The 13,598-nt window shown below is 45.1% G+C and overlaps 2 protein-coding genes across 11 annotated transcripts in view; one reads left to right on the top strand and one right to left on the bottom strand.

Moving 5' to 3' along the window:
• GALNT11 (polypeptide N-acetylgalactosaminyltransferase 11) overlaps positions 1–5,805 on the top strand; it is a 52,317-nt gene extending 46,512 nt beyond the window's left edge. For all 10 annotated transcript variants that reach the window (XM_010857227.1, XM_010857230.1, XM_010857226.1 and 7 more), the window contains 5 exons: positions 222–374; positions 727–945; positions 2,219–2,323; positions 4,893–5,030; positions 5,233–5,805. In XM_010857227.1, the coding sequence (XP_010855529.1) occupies positions 222–374; positions 727–945; positions 2,219–2,323; positions 4,893–5,030; positions 5,233–5,364 (747 nt within the window). In that variant the 3' untranslated portion in view covers positions 5,365–5,805. The remainder of the gene's footprint in view (positions 1–221; positions 375–726; positions 946–2,218; positions 2,324–4,892; positions 5,031–5,232) is intronic.
• Positions 5,806–11,473: 5,668 nt separating this feature from the next.
• Positions 11,474–13,598, bottom strand: part of KMT2C (lysine (K)-specific methyltransferase 2C) — a 179,156-nt gene continuing 177,031 nt past the window's right edge. Inside the window, exon 61 of the mRNA XM_010857354.1 lies at positions 11,474–13,461. Coding sequence (XP_010855656.1) covers positions 13,369–13,461 — 93 coding nt within the window. The 3' untranslated portion in view covers positions 11,474–13,368. The remainder of the gene's footprint in view (positions 13,462–13,598) is intronic.

Below are 13,598 nucleotides of genomic sequence, written 5' to 3'. Positions count from 1 at the left end.
CAGTTTTAGACGCAGGAGAGTAAAAGAATGTCACAGTGTTTTAGGGTTTTGTTTCTTTTTATTAATAAAGACAGATAATTTTAAAATACGGCTTTGACTTTATTCTGCTAAGACCCCTTGCAGGGTCTCAGACACCTGTAACAGAGGTTAATCTCATGAAAGCCGTGTGCTGACCCCGCAGTGCTGTGGGCACTATTAACACGTGTTCTGCTTCCGACCAGATCTGGATGTGTGGGGGTAAGCTGTTCATCATCCCTTGCTCTAGAGTTGGACACATTTTCCGGAAAAGGCGGCCGTATGGGTCCCCCGAGGGCCAGGACACCATGACGCACAACTCGCTGCGGCTGGCGCACGTGTGGCTGGATGAGTACAAGGTGAGGCCCGGCCTCGAGAGGCCGCAGACGAGCCGCTCACCTGGGGACGGGGCACCGGCTGCTTTTCTCCTGGTCTCCTTTCTCTACCCAGGCTTTCACTCGGTTTTTTTATTCTGACTCCTTTTTAACTTTGCCAAGTGTCTCGTCTGTGAGAGGTAATGAGCCAGTGTCGGAGGACGCCCGGCTCCCCTCTCTGAGCTCTTGTGACTCCTGCAGAGCCAGGCTCCTCCTCTGCTGCTGCTCGGGTTCCTCCTCAGCCCCTGCTTCCTCTCCGCTTCCTCTCTAATGACTTTACTGAGGTGACCAAAAAACCCGTTCACTTACTTTTTTTTTTTTTTTTTTTAAAATTCAGGAGCAGTATTTTTCTTTAAGACCTGATCTGAGAACCAGAAATTATGGAAACATCAGTGAGCGTGTTGAATTGAGGAAGAAGCTGGATTGTAAATCATTTAAATGGTATTTGGATAACATTTACCCGGAGATGCAGATATCTGGGCCCAATGTCAAACCCCAGCAACCCATTTTTATCAACAGGGGGCCAAAACGCCCCAAAGTCCTGCAGCGCGGAAGGGTAAGAAAGTGATTCTATCCCAGTGTTTCAGTAAATGTTGTCTAAAAAAATAAACAACGTTGTATACTTCATAGAATATTTAAGGATAGGCCTTAGCTTGCTTTTCATTACGTATTTTTTAAGAGAATTTCCTCTATTCAGGTATATTTAGTATCTTTGTTGTTTATATTAAGATCCCTTACCTGCCAGTTTTAGAGAAAACACAGCACATTCTCTAAGCTATGGGCTAGCTTCCAAGAGGTTATAAATGTGAAGACACAAAGACATTGTACGTGAGTGTAAAATGCATCTGGCAGAGCCCAGAAAGGAACCTGAAAGGGGAAATGGGGCCGCTTCGGACGGGAAGGGAGAACTGGTGGCTCGGGTTCCGGTGTGGCGCGACGGCAGACTGCACGCCCCGTGTCCTGGCTCTTTCAGTGGCAGCAGCTCTTCAGTGGCTGGAATGAAGCCTGGAGCTTTCTCCTCTTTTGTTCTCTACCTTATAAAAGTCATTGAGATGTTTATTACCATGTACTTTCCCTTTAAGTAAAAATGGGTGCATACCATATAGTTGAAATCCCTGTTGTTACTGCCTTGCGTATGTAATCACATTTAACCTTCAAACTGATCACTTTGGGCTTCCCTGCTAGCTCAGCCGGTTAAGAATCCGCCTGCAATGCGGGAGGACCCTGGTTCAATCCCTGGGTCAGGAAGATCCCCTGGAGAAGGGCATGGCAACCCACTCCGGTATTCTTGTCTGGAGAATCCCATGGACAGAGGAGCCTGGTGGGCTACAGTCCATGGGGTCGCAAAGAGTTGAACACGGCTGAGCAACTAAGCAAGCAAGCACTGACCACTTTGCCTGGACGAGACGCTCTCTGATGTAAATCTTTGCAGTTCCTGTGGCGCTTACAGTCTGTATTTATCTGCACTCAGGTGTGTGTGTTGACTGAACCAGGTACTGGCTGTTTCCACTTCTTGTTTCTGTTCACCCAGTGTTGTCTTTAGTGCAGAGATGGTAAATTTGATTTCCTTCCTCCCCTGGAACAGATGAGCAATCTTGTATCTTTAGGTGGAATTTCTACTTGACACCACCTGCGTCTGTTGTTAAAATTGCCTACAACCTTGAAGTCTCTGTTGTGATGATCCTATGTGCTGAAGCCAGAATTCAGTAATAAAAAATGCTTCTCTTTTTAGGACCTTGCAAATCCGTACCTTTGAAATAGTATTTTCATGTTTCCTCTCTGTTCATCCATACGTACCACGTTGTTAGGAGCAGTCTCTTCTTTTCCAGCTCTATCACCTTCAGACCAACAAGTGTCTGGTGGCCCAGGGCCGCCCGAGTGAGAAGGGGGGCCTCGTAGTGCTGAAGGCGTGTGACTACAGCGACCCAAACCAGGTGCGTGATGCCCTCGGCGGGGTCCTTCAGGGGAGTGCCTGCGGTCACTCTTGAGGGTGGGGCGGGGGGAACAAACATCAAGGTTTTACTCTGACTTTCCTTCTGTCGTTTTGGGTTTGTTTTTATTTTAATGAGGCATAGTTGATTTATGATGTTAATTTCCACCCAGGAAAGTGGAATACATACATATTATACATAAGTCTTCACACTCTTCTCCATTATGGTTATCACATGATGTTGAATAGAGTTCCCCGAGCTGTACGGTAGGACCATGTTGTATCTTAATAGCTTGCATCTGTTAATCCCCAAGTCTCAGTCCATTCCTCTCCCCGCCTGGCAACACGTGTGTTCTCTGTGGGTCTGTTTCTGCTTCACAGACACGTTCATGAGTGCCGTAGATAGATTCTACATATAGTGACACTGTCCAGTAGTTTTCTCTGCCTGCCTTCACTTAGTAGGATAACCTCTAGGTCTGTCCACGTTGCTGCAAATGGCCTTATTTCATTCTTAGGGCTGAGTAGTAGTATCCTATTATATCCACGTCATCCTTATCCGTCCATCTCTTGATGGACATTTGGGTTGCTCCATGTCTTGGCTACTGTGAACAGTGCTGCTCTGAGCATAGGGGTGCACGGCTCTGTTTGAATTAGTTTTGTCCAAATATGTGCCCAGGAGTGGGACTGCTGGGGCATGTGGCGACTCTATGGTTAGTTTTTTGAGGACCCTCCATTCTGTTGCTGCACCAGTTTACTTTCCCATCAGCAATACAGGAGCATTCCTTTTTCTCCACACCCTCTCCAGCACGGTGTTTGTACGCTTTTAATGATGGCCTTTCTGACCATTGTGTGGTGGTAGCTCATTGTAGTTTTGATTTGTGGTTTTTTCTAATAATGAGCAGTGTTGAGTACCTTCTCCTGTGCCTGTTGGCCATCTGTATGTCTTCTTTAGTCTTCTGCCCATTTTTTGATTGGGTGGTTTGTTGCTGCTGTTAAGTCGTATTAACTATTTTTGTATTTTGGAAATTAAGTCATTGGCTGCATCATCTGTGAGTGTCTTCTCCCAGCCCATACGTAGGCTGTCGTTTCATTTCGCTTATGGTTTCCTTTGCTGTGTAGACTTTGTAGGTTTGGGTAGGTCCCATTTGTTTATGTTTGCTTTTCTTTCTTTTACTTTGGAAGGCTGACCTAAGAAAACACTGGTACAATTAAAATGTCAGAGTGTTTTGCCTATGTTCTCTTCTAGGAGTTGGATGGTGTCATGTCTTACATTTTAAGTCTTTTAGCCATTTTGAGTATTTTTGCGTATGGTGTAACTTCTTTGATTTACATGGGGCTGTCGAACTTTCTCAAACACTGCTTGCTGAACTTCAATTGTTTAGATTGGGAATGATTTTAGAGATCATTAATTTGTTGTCTCCTGTAGTATTTTGTTTTGTTTAGAGCATTCTTCTCAGTTACACAGAATGAATTTGAAGTATATAAATTGAAAGCCATATGGATTTATTAGAAATGGCAAAGGAAGTACACCTTTCAAGTTTTCTGTGGAATTGAGTTTTCCTCATTTTTAGTAGTTCAGAGAGAACCACAACAAAATGTCAATTCCTGTCATTCACATAATTTATTCTCACACTGTGTGTGTCCTTTCGGTGACTCTGAGTGGCGGACGGGGTTGTTCAGGAATGGAAAGAACACCTGGGCCTCTTTTGGATAGATTTCAAAGCATGCAGTTTCATAACAGCGTATTTCTAGAGTCCATGCACACTAAGATGTCAACATACTGGAAAACACGGTTGAAAAAGACTTTGTGCCACATCTGGGTGCGAGAGCTGTCCGTATTGTGGACGGGGAAGTGAACTGTAGTGAGGATGAGATGACTGAAATTCATTCCAGAGAAACGTGAGGACGTTTGAGGAGGTGTCCACACTATGCTGGGACTGCACAGAATTGTACTAAACACCCTAGCCACGTGTGGCTGTTGAAATTTAAACTGAACATTTTAACCGTCCATTTCCAGTTCTCATCAGCCACACGTGGGCCGGTGGCTCCTTTGTCAGGCGATGTTCTATCGTAGCAGCAGTGATGGGGGGCCCTCTCCCCATGGTAACAGACTCAGCACACACGTCTTGGACCCATGTGAAAAAGCAGCGATACTCGGAGGGTAGGAGAAAATGTTTTCCTTTTAGATTTACCGATGCTGCATGTTGGAGAAAAAGTACTCATTGCACTTATCCACTTCAGCCACATCCAGGCCTTTGTTTTGCCTTAAAAAACTGAGACCATAAAGATCATCAGTGAAACCGGGCCCCGGGATTCGAGTATAACATTCTAGGCCGATGTGATGAGGAATGTGGACCTCGTAATAAAAGCCCTGAGTCTTCGTGTACACAGGGCAACCCAGCAGCCGCGCCGGGCTCCCGCAGTCCTTACGCAGACCGAGAGTTGAAGTGGTGTAGAACGCTGGGATCTTCAGTCAGTCCACTCCCACACGAAATGTGCGAAGGGTCGTGCAATCTGAATTTCAGAACCTAAAGGAAAATTTGAGGTTTTAACATTTTTTTTTTCTTCCTTAGGTTTGGATTTATAATGAAGAACATGAGTTAGTCTTAAATAATCTCCTTTGTCTGGATATGTCAGAAACTCGCTCCTCTGACCCCCCACGGCTCATGAAGTGCCACGGGTCTGGAGGATCCCAGCAGTGGACCTTTGGGGTGAGGAACTTGCCTGATGGTGACGGGAGGCGTGAGGGGTCATGGTCTAGCTTGCAGATGGTGGTTCTGAGTGTGCAGCAGCCCACAAGTCATCTTCTGTTCCACATCCCATCGAGATTTTTGCTTCCTCTTTACCATATTCTGGCAGTAAGTTTTTTTAACACAAGTAATTGGTGGTGGTTTTTCTCCGCTTTATTTTCAGAGGAATAACAGGCTGTACCAGGTATCAGTGGGCCAGTGCCTGCGAGCAGTCGATCCGCTGAGTCGCAAAGGCTCTGTTGCCATGGCGATCTGTGATGGCTCCCCCTCACAGCAGTGGCATTTGGAATCTTAAGGTGGACGAACAGTGACTGTCGTGCTTATTCTCACCACGAAGCTGAAGAAGTATGCTTCCCCAAGAGGCTGAAGTCATTTCTGGACTGCTGTTAAGGAATTTCCTCCTTATGGTAGGAAACCAGAATGCAGTGTTAACTCGAGAGTCAGGTTTGTGTAGAAGGATAAAGCCCAGGAGATTGATGTGTCTGCTCAGATTTATTTGATCAGGAACTTGTCGTGATTTCCCTTCTTAGATTTCATAGGTGATGGTTAATTTTTACATTTTTACTACCATGTTGTGAATAATTTTAAATATACTGAATCCACATTACTTTTAACTTCAGAAGGCATTCATTTATAAGATTATATTTAAGAGGCAGTTAATATTATAAATTATTTTAATGAATATGGTACTGTCCACATTTACATTAAAGGATCCTTTTGAGTATTCACCCTGGGATTCTTTGTCTGCTCCTTTTTTCGTCTCATATTGGAGCCTTTGCTCTGTGTGTGTGATACGTGGTAAGAAGCTCACTGAGGTTTGGCTGATGGACCAGTAAGTGAGGTAGGTCCCAGCCCTAAGTAACCTCAGGGGTGTTTGTTTCTTAGCTTGAACCATGTGAGTTGTAAGTATTCAGATTCACATACCTTCAGCCTCCAAGTTGCCTGTGAAACACCCAGGTAGAGTTGTTAAAATAGATCAGGATTTCACAAGATATATCTCAGAGGTATGAATTTAGGAATCATCTGTATATACCATACATATCCAAATATAAAAGTTTTTTCACTAAAAGTGCATCTCAGGAGATAATCTCAGGGGGAATTTTTATGTTGAAGCACCAAATTTGAAACGTGTTACAGGATAATACGTGTATACACACACACTGAACAATTACTTCAAAGGTCAGAATCAATAATCACATTAAATATAATTTGATTAGATATAAACGGGTCCTCCTGAGCCCGGATTGTGCCTGTGTGGCCTCACCAAAGTCTTGAAAACCAAGCCCAGCCCCTATGACATCTTGGAGCAGCTAAGAGGAGAGTGAGTGGTCAGGATGGCGAAGCAGAAAGACCCTAAGCTTGCCTCCTCTCATGGGCACACCAAAATCACAACTATTTGCAGGAAAACCATTGATGAAAAAGACCAGAACCTATCATGAGAAAAGACCCTCTCCGTCCACACAACAACACAGGTAGGACGGAGTCGCCGCCTAGTCCAGTCCCATCCCCCAGGCGTGTGACCCACAGACAGGAGAGTGATTACAATGCGGGGTCCTAACCCCACGCTGCGCCCCAGCCCTGGGGTCTTGCACCAGGAAGACAAGTCCAGTTTACTTCCAGGAGTCACAGAGAGCCGTGGGAAGTAGAGACTGCACCCGAGAGGACGCTCACACCGTTGCACACACTCTGGGACCCAGGGCAGAAGCAGTTAATTGCAAAGGAGCCTGGGGCAGACAGACCTACCTACTGCTCTTGCAGAGTTCCCAAAGAAAGAGGCAGGAGGCATCCTGGGGACAGACCCTGGTGCATCCATTTCCGGGAGCTTGTTCTATCCTGGGTGTGCTGGTGAACACCAGTTTGGAATTCTCCCGCTGGCCCAGCAACCTGCAGGCACATCTCTGACCAGACATCTAACCGGGCACCCACTCACCTAAGACAAGGTGCCTTCAGACCCCCAGGGCTTGGCCCCACACACCAGCACACAGGCAGCAGACCCGCTCGAGCTTCAGGACGCGCCTCATCCACTGGCCAAGAGAAAACCACAGCCCCGCAGCCTGCGGACCAGCCACTAGCAATCTGATACCAGTTCTGGGACCCCTGGGCCCTGGAAGCAAACCTGAGGACCTTGCTCTCCCACCAACAGGCTGGCACTAGCTATGTAAATGGGTCAGTGTGCCCAGTTAGAAGGATAAAAATATAAGATTCAACTATACGCTGCCTGTAAGAAACTCACTGTAAAGATGATGATGCAAGTGTTAAAGGATGGGAGATATATGGATGTTGACACCCACTGGGAGATAGCCAGAGTAGCTAAGTTAATATTAGACAAAGGAGATTTCAGAGCAAAGAATACCCCTGGAGATAATACCCCTTTTATAATCTCAAGCATCTATAAACCTAACAACACAACTTCAACTGTGTCACCAAACAAGTGGATGGAACAGGAGGACAAAGAAAACCTAAAATGCACAACACTATTAACCAGCTTGACAGAGAACACGCATCCTACTCAAGTGCACATAGAATATTTACCCACAGAGATCACATTCCAGCACGTTAAAGAAATCAGTAAATTTATATAAATTCAACTCGTGCAAATTATAGTAGCAATCAGTAACAACAGAAATTAGCCAGATAGATGGGTGGATACCTGGAAGATCAACCAAGAACTTATTTCCCAATACTCTGTGGGTCCCCAAAGAAACCAAAAGGCTATTTTCAGCTGCCTGAAAATGAAAACACATCAAAGACTACAGGATGTAGCTCACTCACTACATGGGAAGTTTACAGAACTGAGTTGTATTAGAAAAGGATAAAGGTTTAAAATTAATGACAAGCTTCCACCTTAAAGTAGAAAAAGTTAGAAAAGCAAGGAAGACATACTAGACAGACATGAAAGAGAAAACACAAAGTTAATGAAACCAAAGCTGGATAAGATTATTGATAAATTGTCTATTAAGAAATTACCAACATCAATACTAAGTGGCAGCATCACTAGAGATTCTGCAGATGTTAAAAACAGATAAGCAGTGGGAACTCTCCTTCACTGCTGCTGGGAATGCAAAAGGGTAGCCACTTGGGAAAACAGTTTGGCAGTTTCTTGCAGAGCTAAACGCATCATACGATCAAAAGCCTGCACACAAGATGTTTACAGCAGTTTCATTTGTAATCGCCAAAATCTGGAAGCAACTATGATGTCCTTCTGTAGGCGAACGGGTAAACCACTCCATCTAGACAATGGAGTATTTAGCGCTAAGAAGAAATAAGCCATCCAATCACAAAAAAACTGGAGAAATCTTTAATGTACGTTACTTAGTGAAAGAAGCCACCTGCAAAGCCTACATACTGTATGATTCCACCTCCAGGACATTCTGGAAAAGGGAGAACCACGGAGACAGTAATACATCGCTCGTTGCCAGGGAGGATGCGGAGAAAGATACGGGCAGGGCACAGGACTCTTCAGGCAGGGCAGGTACTGCTGTGGAGGAGCCTTTCACGCAGGTGGACACACGTCACACGCAGTCAGAACCCACAAAGTAAAAGCAAGCGTCAAGTGTCACGTCAGCTACGCACGTGGGCGAGAATGATGTGTCGGGGTGGGTGCATCAGTTGCAGCACAGGCACCCAAAGGAGTTTATCAGGACCACAAGACAAAACGTCAACACAGAAATGAATTGTGGGAACTCCCTGGGGCTCCGGTGGTTGGGACTCTCGCTGCCAAGGGCCCAAGTTCAACTCCCAGTCAGAGAACTACGTCCGCAAGCTGCGCAGCCAAGAAACACAAACATGTGAAAACAGTGCGTTGTGCCTTGATACAGCTCCCCAGGTGGCTCAGGTGGTGAAGAATCCGCCCGCAGTGCAGGAGGTGAAGGCAGACCTGGGTTCGATCCCTCTGCTGGGAAGATCCCCTGGAGGAGGAAATGGCAACCCACCCCAGTACTCGTCCCTGGAGAATCCCACGGACAGAGGAGCCTGGTGGACTACAGTCCATGGGGTCGAAGAGAGACTCAACTGAAGCAACTGAGCACATTATAGCAACAGTTCAAAATAAAAATTGGGATTGTAACTAATTTACAATAGCATCAAAAATATGAAAATAAGATTTGTACAGTGAGAAATACAAAACATTGCTAAGAGAAATTAAAGAAAACCTAAATAAATGGACATGAGTTTGAGCAAACTCCAGAGATAGTGAAGGATCTTTATAAAAATGGTGCTAGAAATAATTTTCTGTTCCTACAGATAAAAATGAACCTTGACTCCTATCTTATACACAAAATTTATTTCAACGTGGTCATAGATCTAAATAAAACTATAAAGCTTTTAGAGAAAAATGACAAATACCTCTTCATATAGGAGAGGCAAAGATTTCTTTACTCATTTCAAAGCAGTCATCAAAGATCAATGAATGACTTTATTAAAATTAAAATCTTCTGATGAAGACAGCATTGAGGAAGAAGTCTATACACCACAGACTTGTACCCGGATTGTATGAAGTGCTTAAAACTCAATTTAAGGGATGTCCTTGGTGGGTCAGTGCTTGAGACGCCTCTGCCTGCCAATGCAGGGGACACAGGTTCAAGCCCTGGGCCTGGAGGATCCCACGCACCCCGGAGCAGCTGAGCGTGTGCAGCAGTTATGAGACCGAGCTCCGCAACTGGAGAGGTGACCACGGTGGGAAGCCCGCCCACTGTGAGTGGACAATGGCAACCAGAGAGCAGCCGACACACGGCCACACAGACCCAGTGCTGCTAAAGATAAAAATTTAAACCGATTTTCAAAATGGACAGAATACTCACAGACTCTTAAGGAACGATGCATAAAATGGTTCCGCGTATGAAAAAGGTTAAATGTCACAGACGGTTATCAGGGAAATACAGAATACAGGTTAAAACCAGTCAGATACCATTAAAATGGTTAAAACAAACAGAAAGACTGATGTGACGGGTTCTGAGGAAACAGAGAAGGTACCGTGGTGCAGCTTTGGGGTTCCGCCCAGCAGACCCCCACATCCGTTCAGAGCAGGCAATGGCCATGACGTACCTAGGTGACAAGGTCAACTCCGGACAAGCCAACCGCTGAGAGGCCTGTGTGTTACCCACACATGGGACAGGAAACAGGAGGAAGCCTCTGGGTAGATCCCTAATCGGGAACAGGGATCGACTGGAAGCATAGTGTGCTCTTGTAGTGGGAGAGCGAGCTGGGGGGCATACGGACTGGAATTTGCAGAACGGAATGTGGGGCAGGAAGGAGCCACCGAGAAAGAGGGTCCAGAAACGTGCAGACGAGTCTCTGAGTCTGGCTCTGTCCATCTGTCCACGGCGAAGTGTGACCCCCCGAGAATGAGCCTAGAACACATTCCAAGGAGAGACTAACTGTGGGAAGCTGTGACCTCAACAGGCCAAGGCAGGCCCCTCACCCAACACCCAGGGCACCCGTGTGCCCCCTCAGGTCAGATTCCTTCTCAGGACGCTTCCAGAACGAGCTTCAAAATGAACCGAAGTGCATCAGTAAACTGCCACCAGAATAAACAAAGTTTTTAAAATAGCGCAACATAACCCAACACAGCATTAACGCATGAATTCTGAAACCCAATGAGGATTTCTAGACCTGGAAAGACACAGTCACCAGAGGGGCCCAGAGAAAGCGGCCAGGTTCACGCAGGTCAGAGGCGCTGGCGGCCGGAACCGCCCTGCTTGCCGGCCGGGCGGCGACGCCAGGTCTCCCTCCTTGCCTGCTGGGTGGTGAGAGGTGGGGTGGGATCCGAGGAGAAATGGCTGCCCAAGAAGGGCCTCCCAGCCCTGCCGGACGCCGGCTTGTCCAGGCCCGTCCCGACGGACAGCTTCGCAGACGCGGGCGGCTTCCGACGAGCAGCAAACGCCGACCAGTCAGATGACGGATGCCTGGAGACCTGCTGTAACAGCGCGCGGTGTAGAAGCTGTTTTCGGCTGTTCACGAAGCACAAGCTGGTGTATAAATTGAGTGGGATTCTAGGCAGTTTAATTCTTAGCAACTCCTTTGAGTTAAATCTGAAATATACGCAATAGGAGAAATAAAGTCTCTACACACAGCAAGTCTGGAAGAGCTGCTTCCAAAAATAAATCAGAGGACTGAATTTAACAATAAAAACAGACTTTAAACAAGGGAATGAAACACCAGGAAGATTTTTCACTTTGGCCTTGAAAACATCCTAAAAAGAAACCAGTTACCCTTCTTTACCCAACCACAGAAAGAGTCTGTTTGGCCTGAGTTATGAACTTACATCTAAAAAGAGAGAGAAGCAAGTTGACTACATCCACAGGCCACTCACTCAGAAAGGGCAGACCAGCCTGTTGGTTTAGTTCAAACGCTCATCGGTTTCTGAGTTGAGACCGGAACGCTAACAGAGACTCAGGCAGCTTAAATAGATGTAAAATATTTTATTTGTAAATGGTGATCTTCTAAATCTGTGTCCACAAATTCCAAAACCCATAACACTCTGTATACTTCAAAAAATTCAATTTTTGCCAACATTAGATACTATTATACAGAACAGAAAACAAAACAAAAACCCGGAGGACAAATACTGGTGGGATGTCAGGATATTGTACAAGAGAAGAAAAATATTCAAGAAACAAATTTCATACAGCTATTTATCAAGAGAAAAATATATACAATTGATTTATTCTGTAAGATAAAAATACATCATGCCATATACATTACAAGTTCAGAACTGCGTCACTGGATATACCAACAGCTTACAGTCCACTTGAATTGTGCACACAAAAACTTCATTTTACACTCAGCCTGTGAAGTGTCAGTACCAGAATTTTAAGTACAAAATAAAAAGCTAACCTGGTTCAAAATGCTGATTAAGTTTCTACAAGCAAACACAAAACCGTGTGTGTGTGTGTTTTAATTAAAGAAATGTAAACAAACAGTTCATACGAACACATCTTAAAATTACATCTTCCGAAACCCTACTGCCGGGGTCCTGCAGTTGCAAGCAGTCACATCTCTCCTTTTTTTTTTTTTTTTTTCAAATTTTTGTGTTAAATAAGCTAGAGAGTTAAATTTGAGTTCCTGCTACATGATCCTAGTATGCTTACATGATTTTTGTTTTGTGTGTGGCTTGAAACAAAGTTCTAATCAAAACTACTTTTGCTGAAGAAAAATTCAGCTTCCATTTGGGGTTGTTTTTAAGCAGTTATTCACAGTTATCACAAATTGTAAAAGCACAAAAAACCTGACTGAAGAAGTAGGGATGCAACAATATAATGTGAAAAAATTAGTTTAAGTTACCAAAACAGCTATAAAAGTTGTAGTCATAGCATACACTCCGTTCTATCAGAAGTAAGGTGTATAAAACAAGTACTAATAGATTGTAGTTTCCAAAAAGCCCCAAACACTCTAGGTGGAAATTTTGGTTATTACATAATTATAATGGCATATTTAATAACAAAATTATATTGTAACATCCCTATGAACATTTTATAAGCACCCGAGCTGCTGCAGAGCCTGGTAGCATTTGGTCAATAACTATTTTTATACTGTATTTTTTTCTCAAAATATTTACATGTTTGTACAAAGTAACAGGGTTTGTTAGTTTTGCAGGTAACAGCAGCAGCTTGGCTTTCTTCTAACTTTTATTTAAAAATAGCTTCATTCACTTATTCAATAATAAATACAAAAAGTTTCTCTTATTTTACAGAAATCAAAAACTACATAAACTGACTCATGGAATCAAGTATTTAAATGTATTTAGTGCAAGTTATTGTCCCTTAGCTCTATTCCTAAGGAAGTCATCTCAGTACATTCCTTGTTCAGTGGTGTCTACTTTAGTTTTAAAAAACTCCTAAGTCAGAGGGCCTGCCCCTTCCTCAGATAAGGCCGTGGCCAGCACTTTGGACATCTCCCTCTCGCTGGTGATCTCAGTCTTACATTCATAGGAAGGCCCCGCCCTGGGGCAGGGCAGCCGTCGGCTCTTTGCCCCAGTAAAAGTTTCTCCTTAGTGAGACTAAAGAAACAAGAGGAAACAAAACCCGCCCACAGAAAGAAAGAAAGAAAGAAAGAAAACAAAAAAGTGCTGGACCATTCTGCAAATCTTCGACCTCGGCAGCTCGGGTCAGGGGGCCTCGGTCGGCTTCCTCCTGGTGCTCCTAACTTAACTCAAGGACCGAGGAAATCAGGACTCCCAGGAGCTAGGTTTCAAAAAAGTCATAAAACAGAAACAAAAACCTCTCTTCTGTCTGCGAAATGCCAACGGTGCGTGGACTCGCTGCTCCCAGGGACGAGCCGCCCTCCGAGGCGCGGGGTCGCGTCAGTTCATCCACTTGCGGCAATTCACGGCTCCGCAGTGACAGGGGATCTTGTGCTGGTCGTCCTCAAAGTCAAACTTATAGTCATAGCACAGCTGCCCGCAAAGACACATAGTGAGAGGCCGCTCCCGTCCTCAGCCGCCCGGGCCTCCCCCGCTTCCCGCCCGACGGCAGCGCGGTCACCGCGGACTTCCCCGGGCCTGCGTGTCCCCGCGTGAGAAGCCCTGTGGTC

The sequence above is a fragment of the Bison bison genome, unplaced genomic scaffold (genome assembly GCF_000754665.1).
Source record: "Bison bison bison isolate TAMUID 2011002044 unplaced genomic scaffold, Bison_UMD1.0 scf7180017864379, whole genome shotgun sequence".
Classification (NCBI taxonomy): Eukaryota; Metazoa; Chordata; class Mammalia; order Artiodactyla; family Bovidae; genus Bison; species Bison bison.
This window is presented reverse-complemented; position numbering and strand designations above follow the sequence as displayed.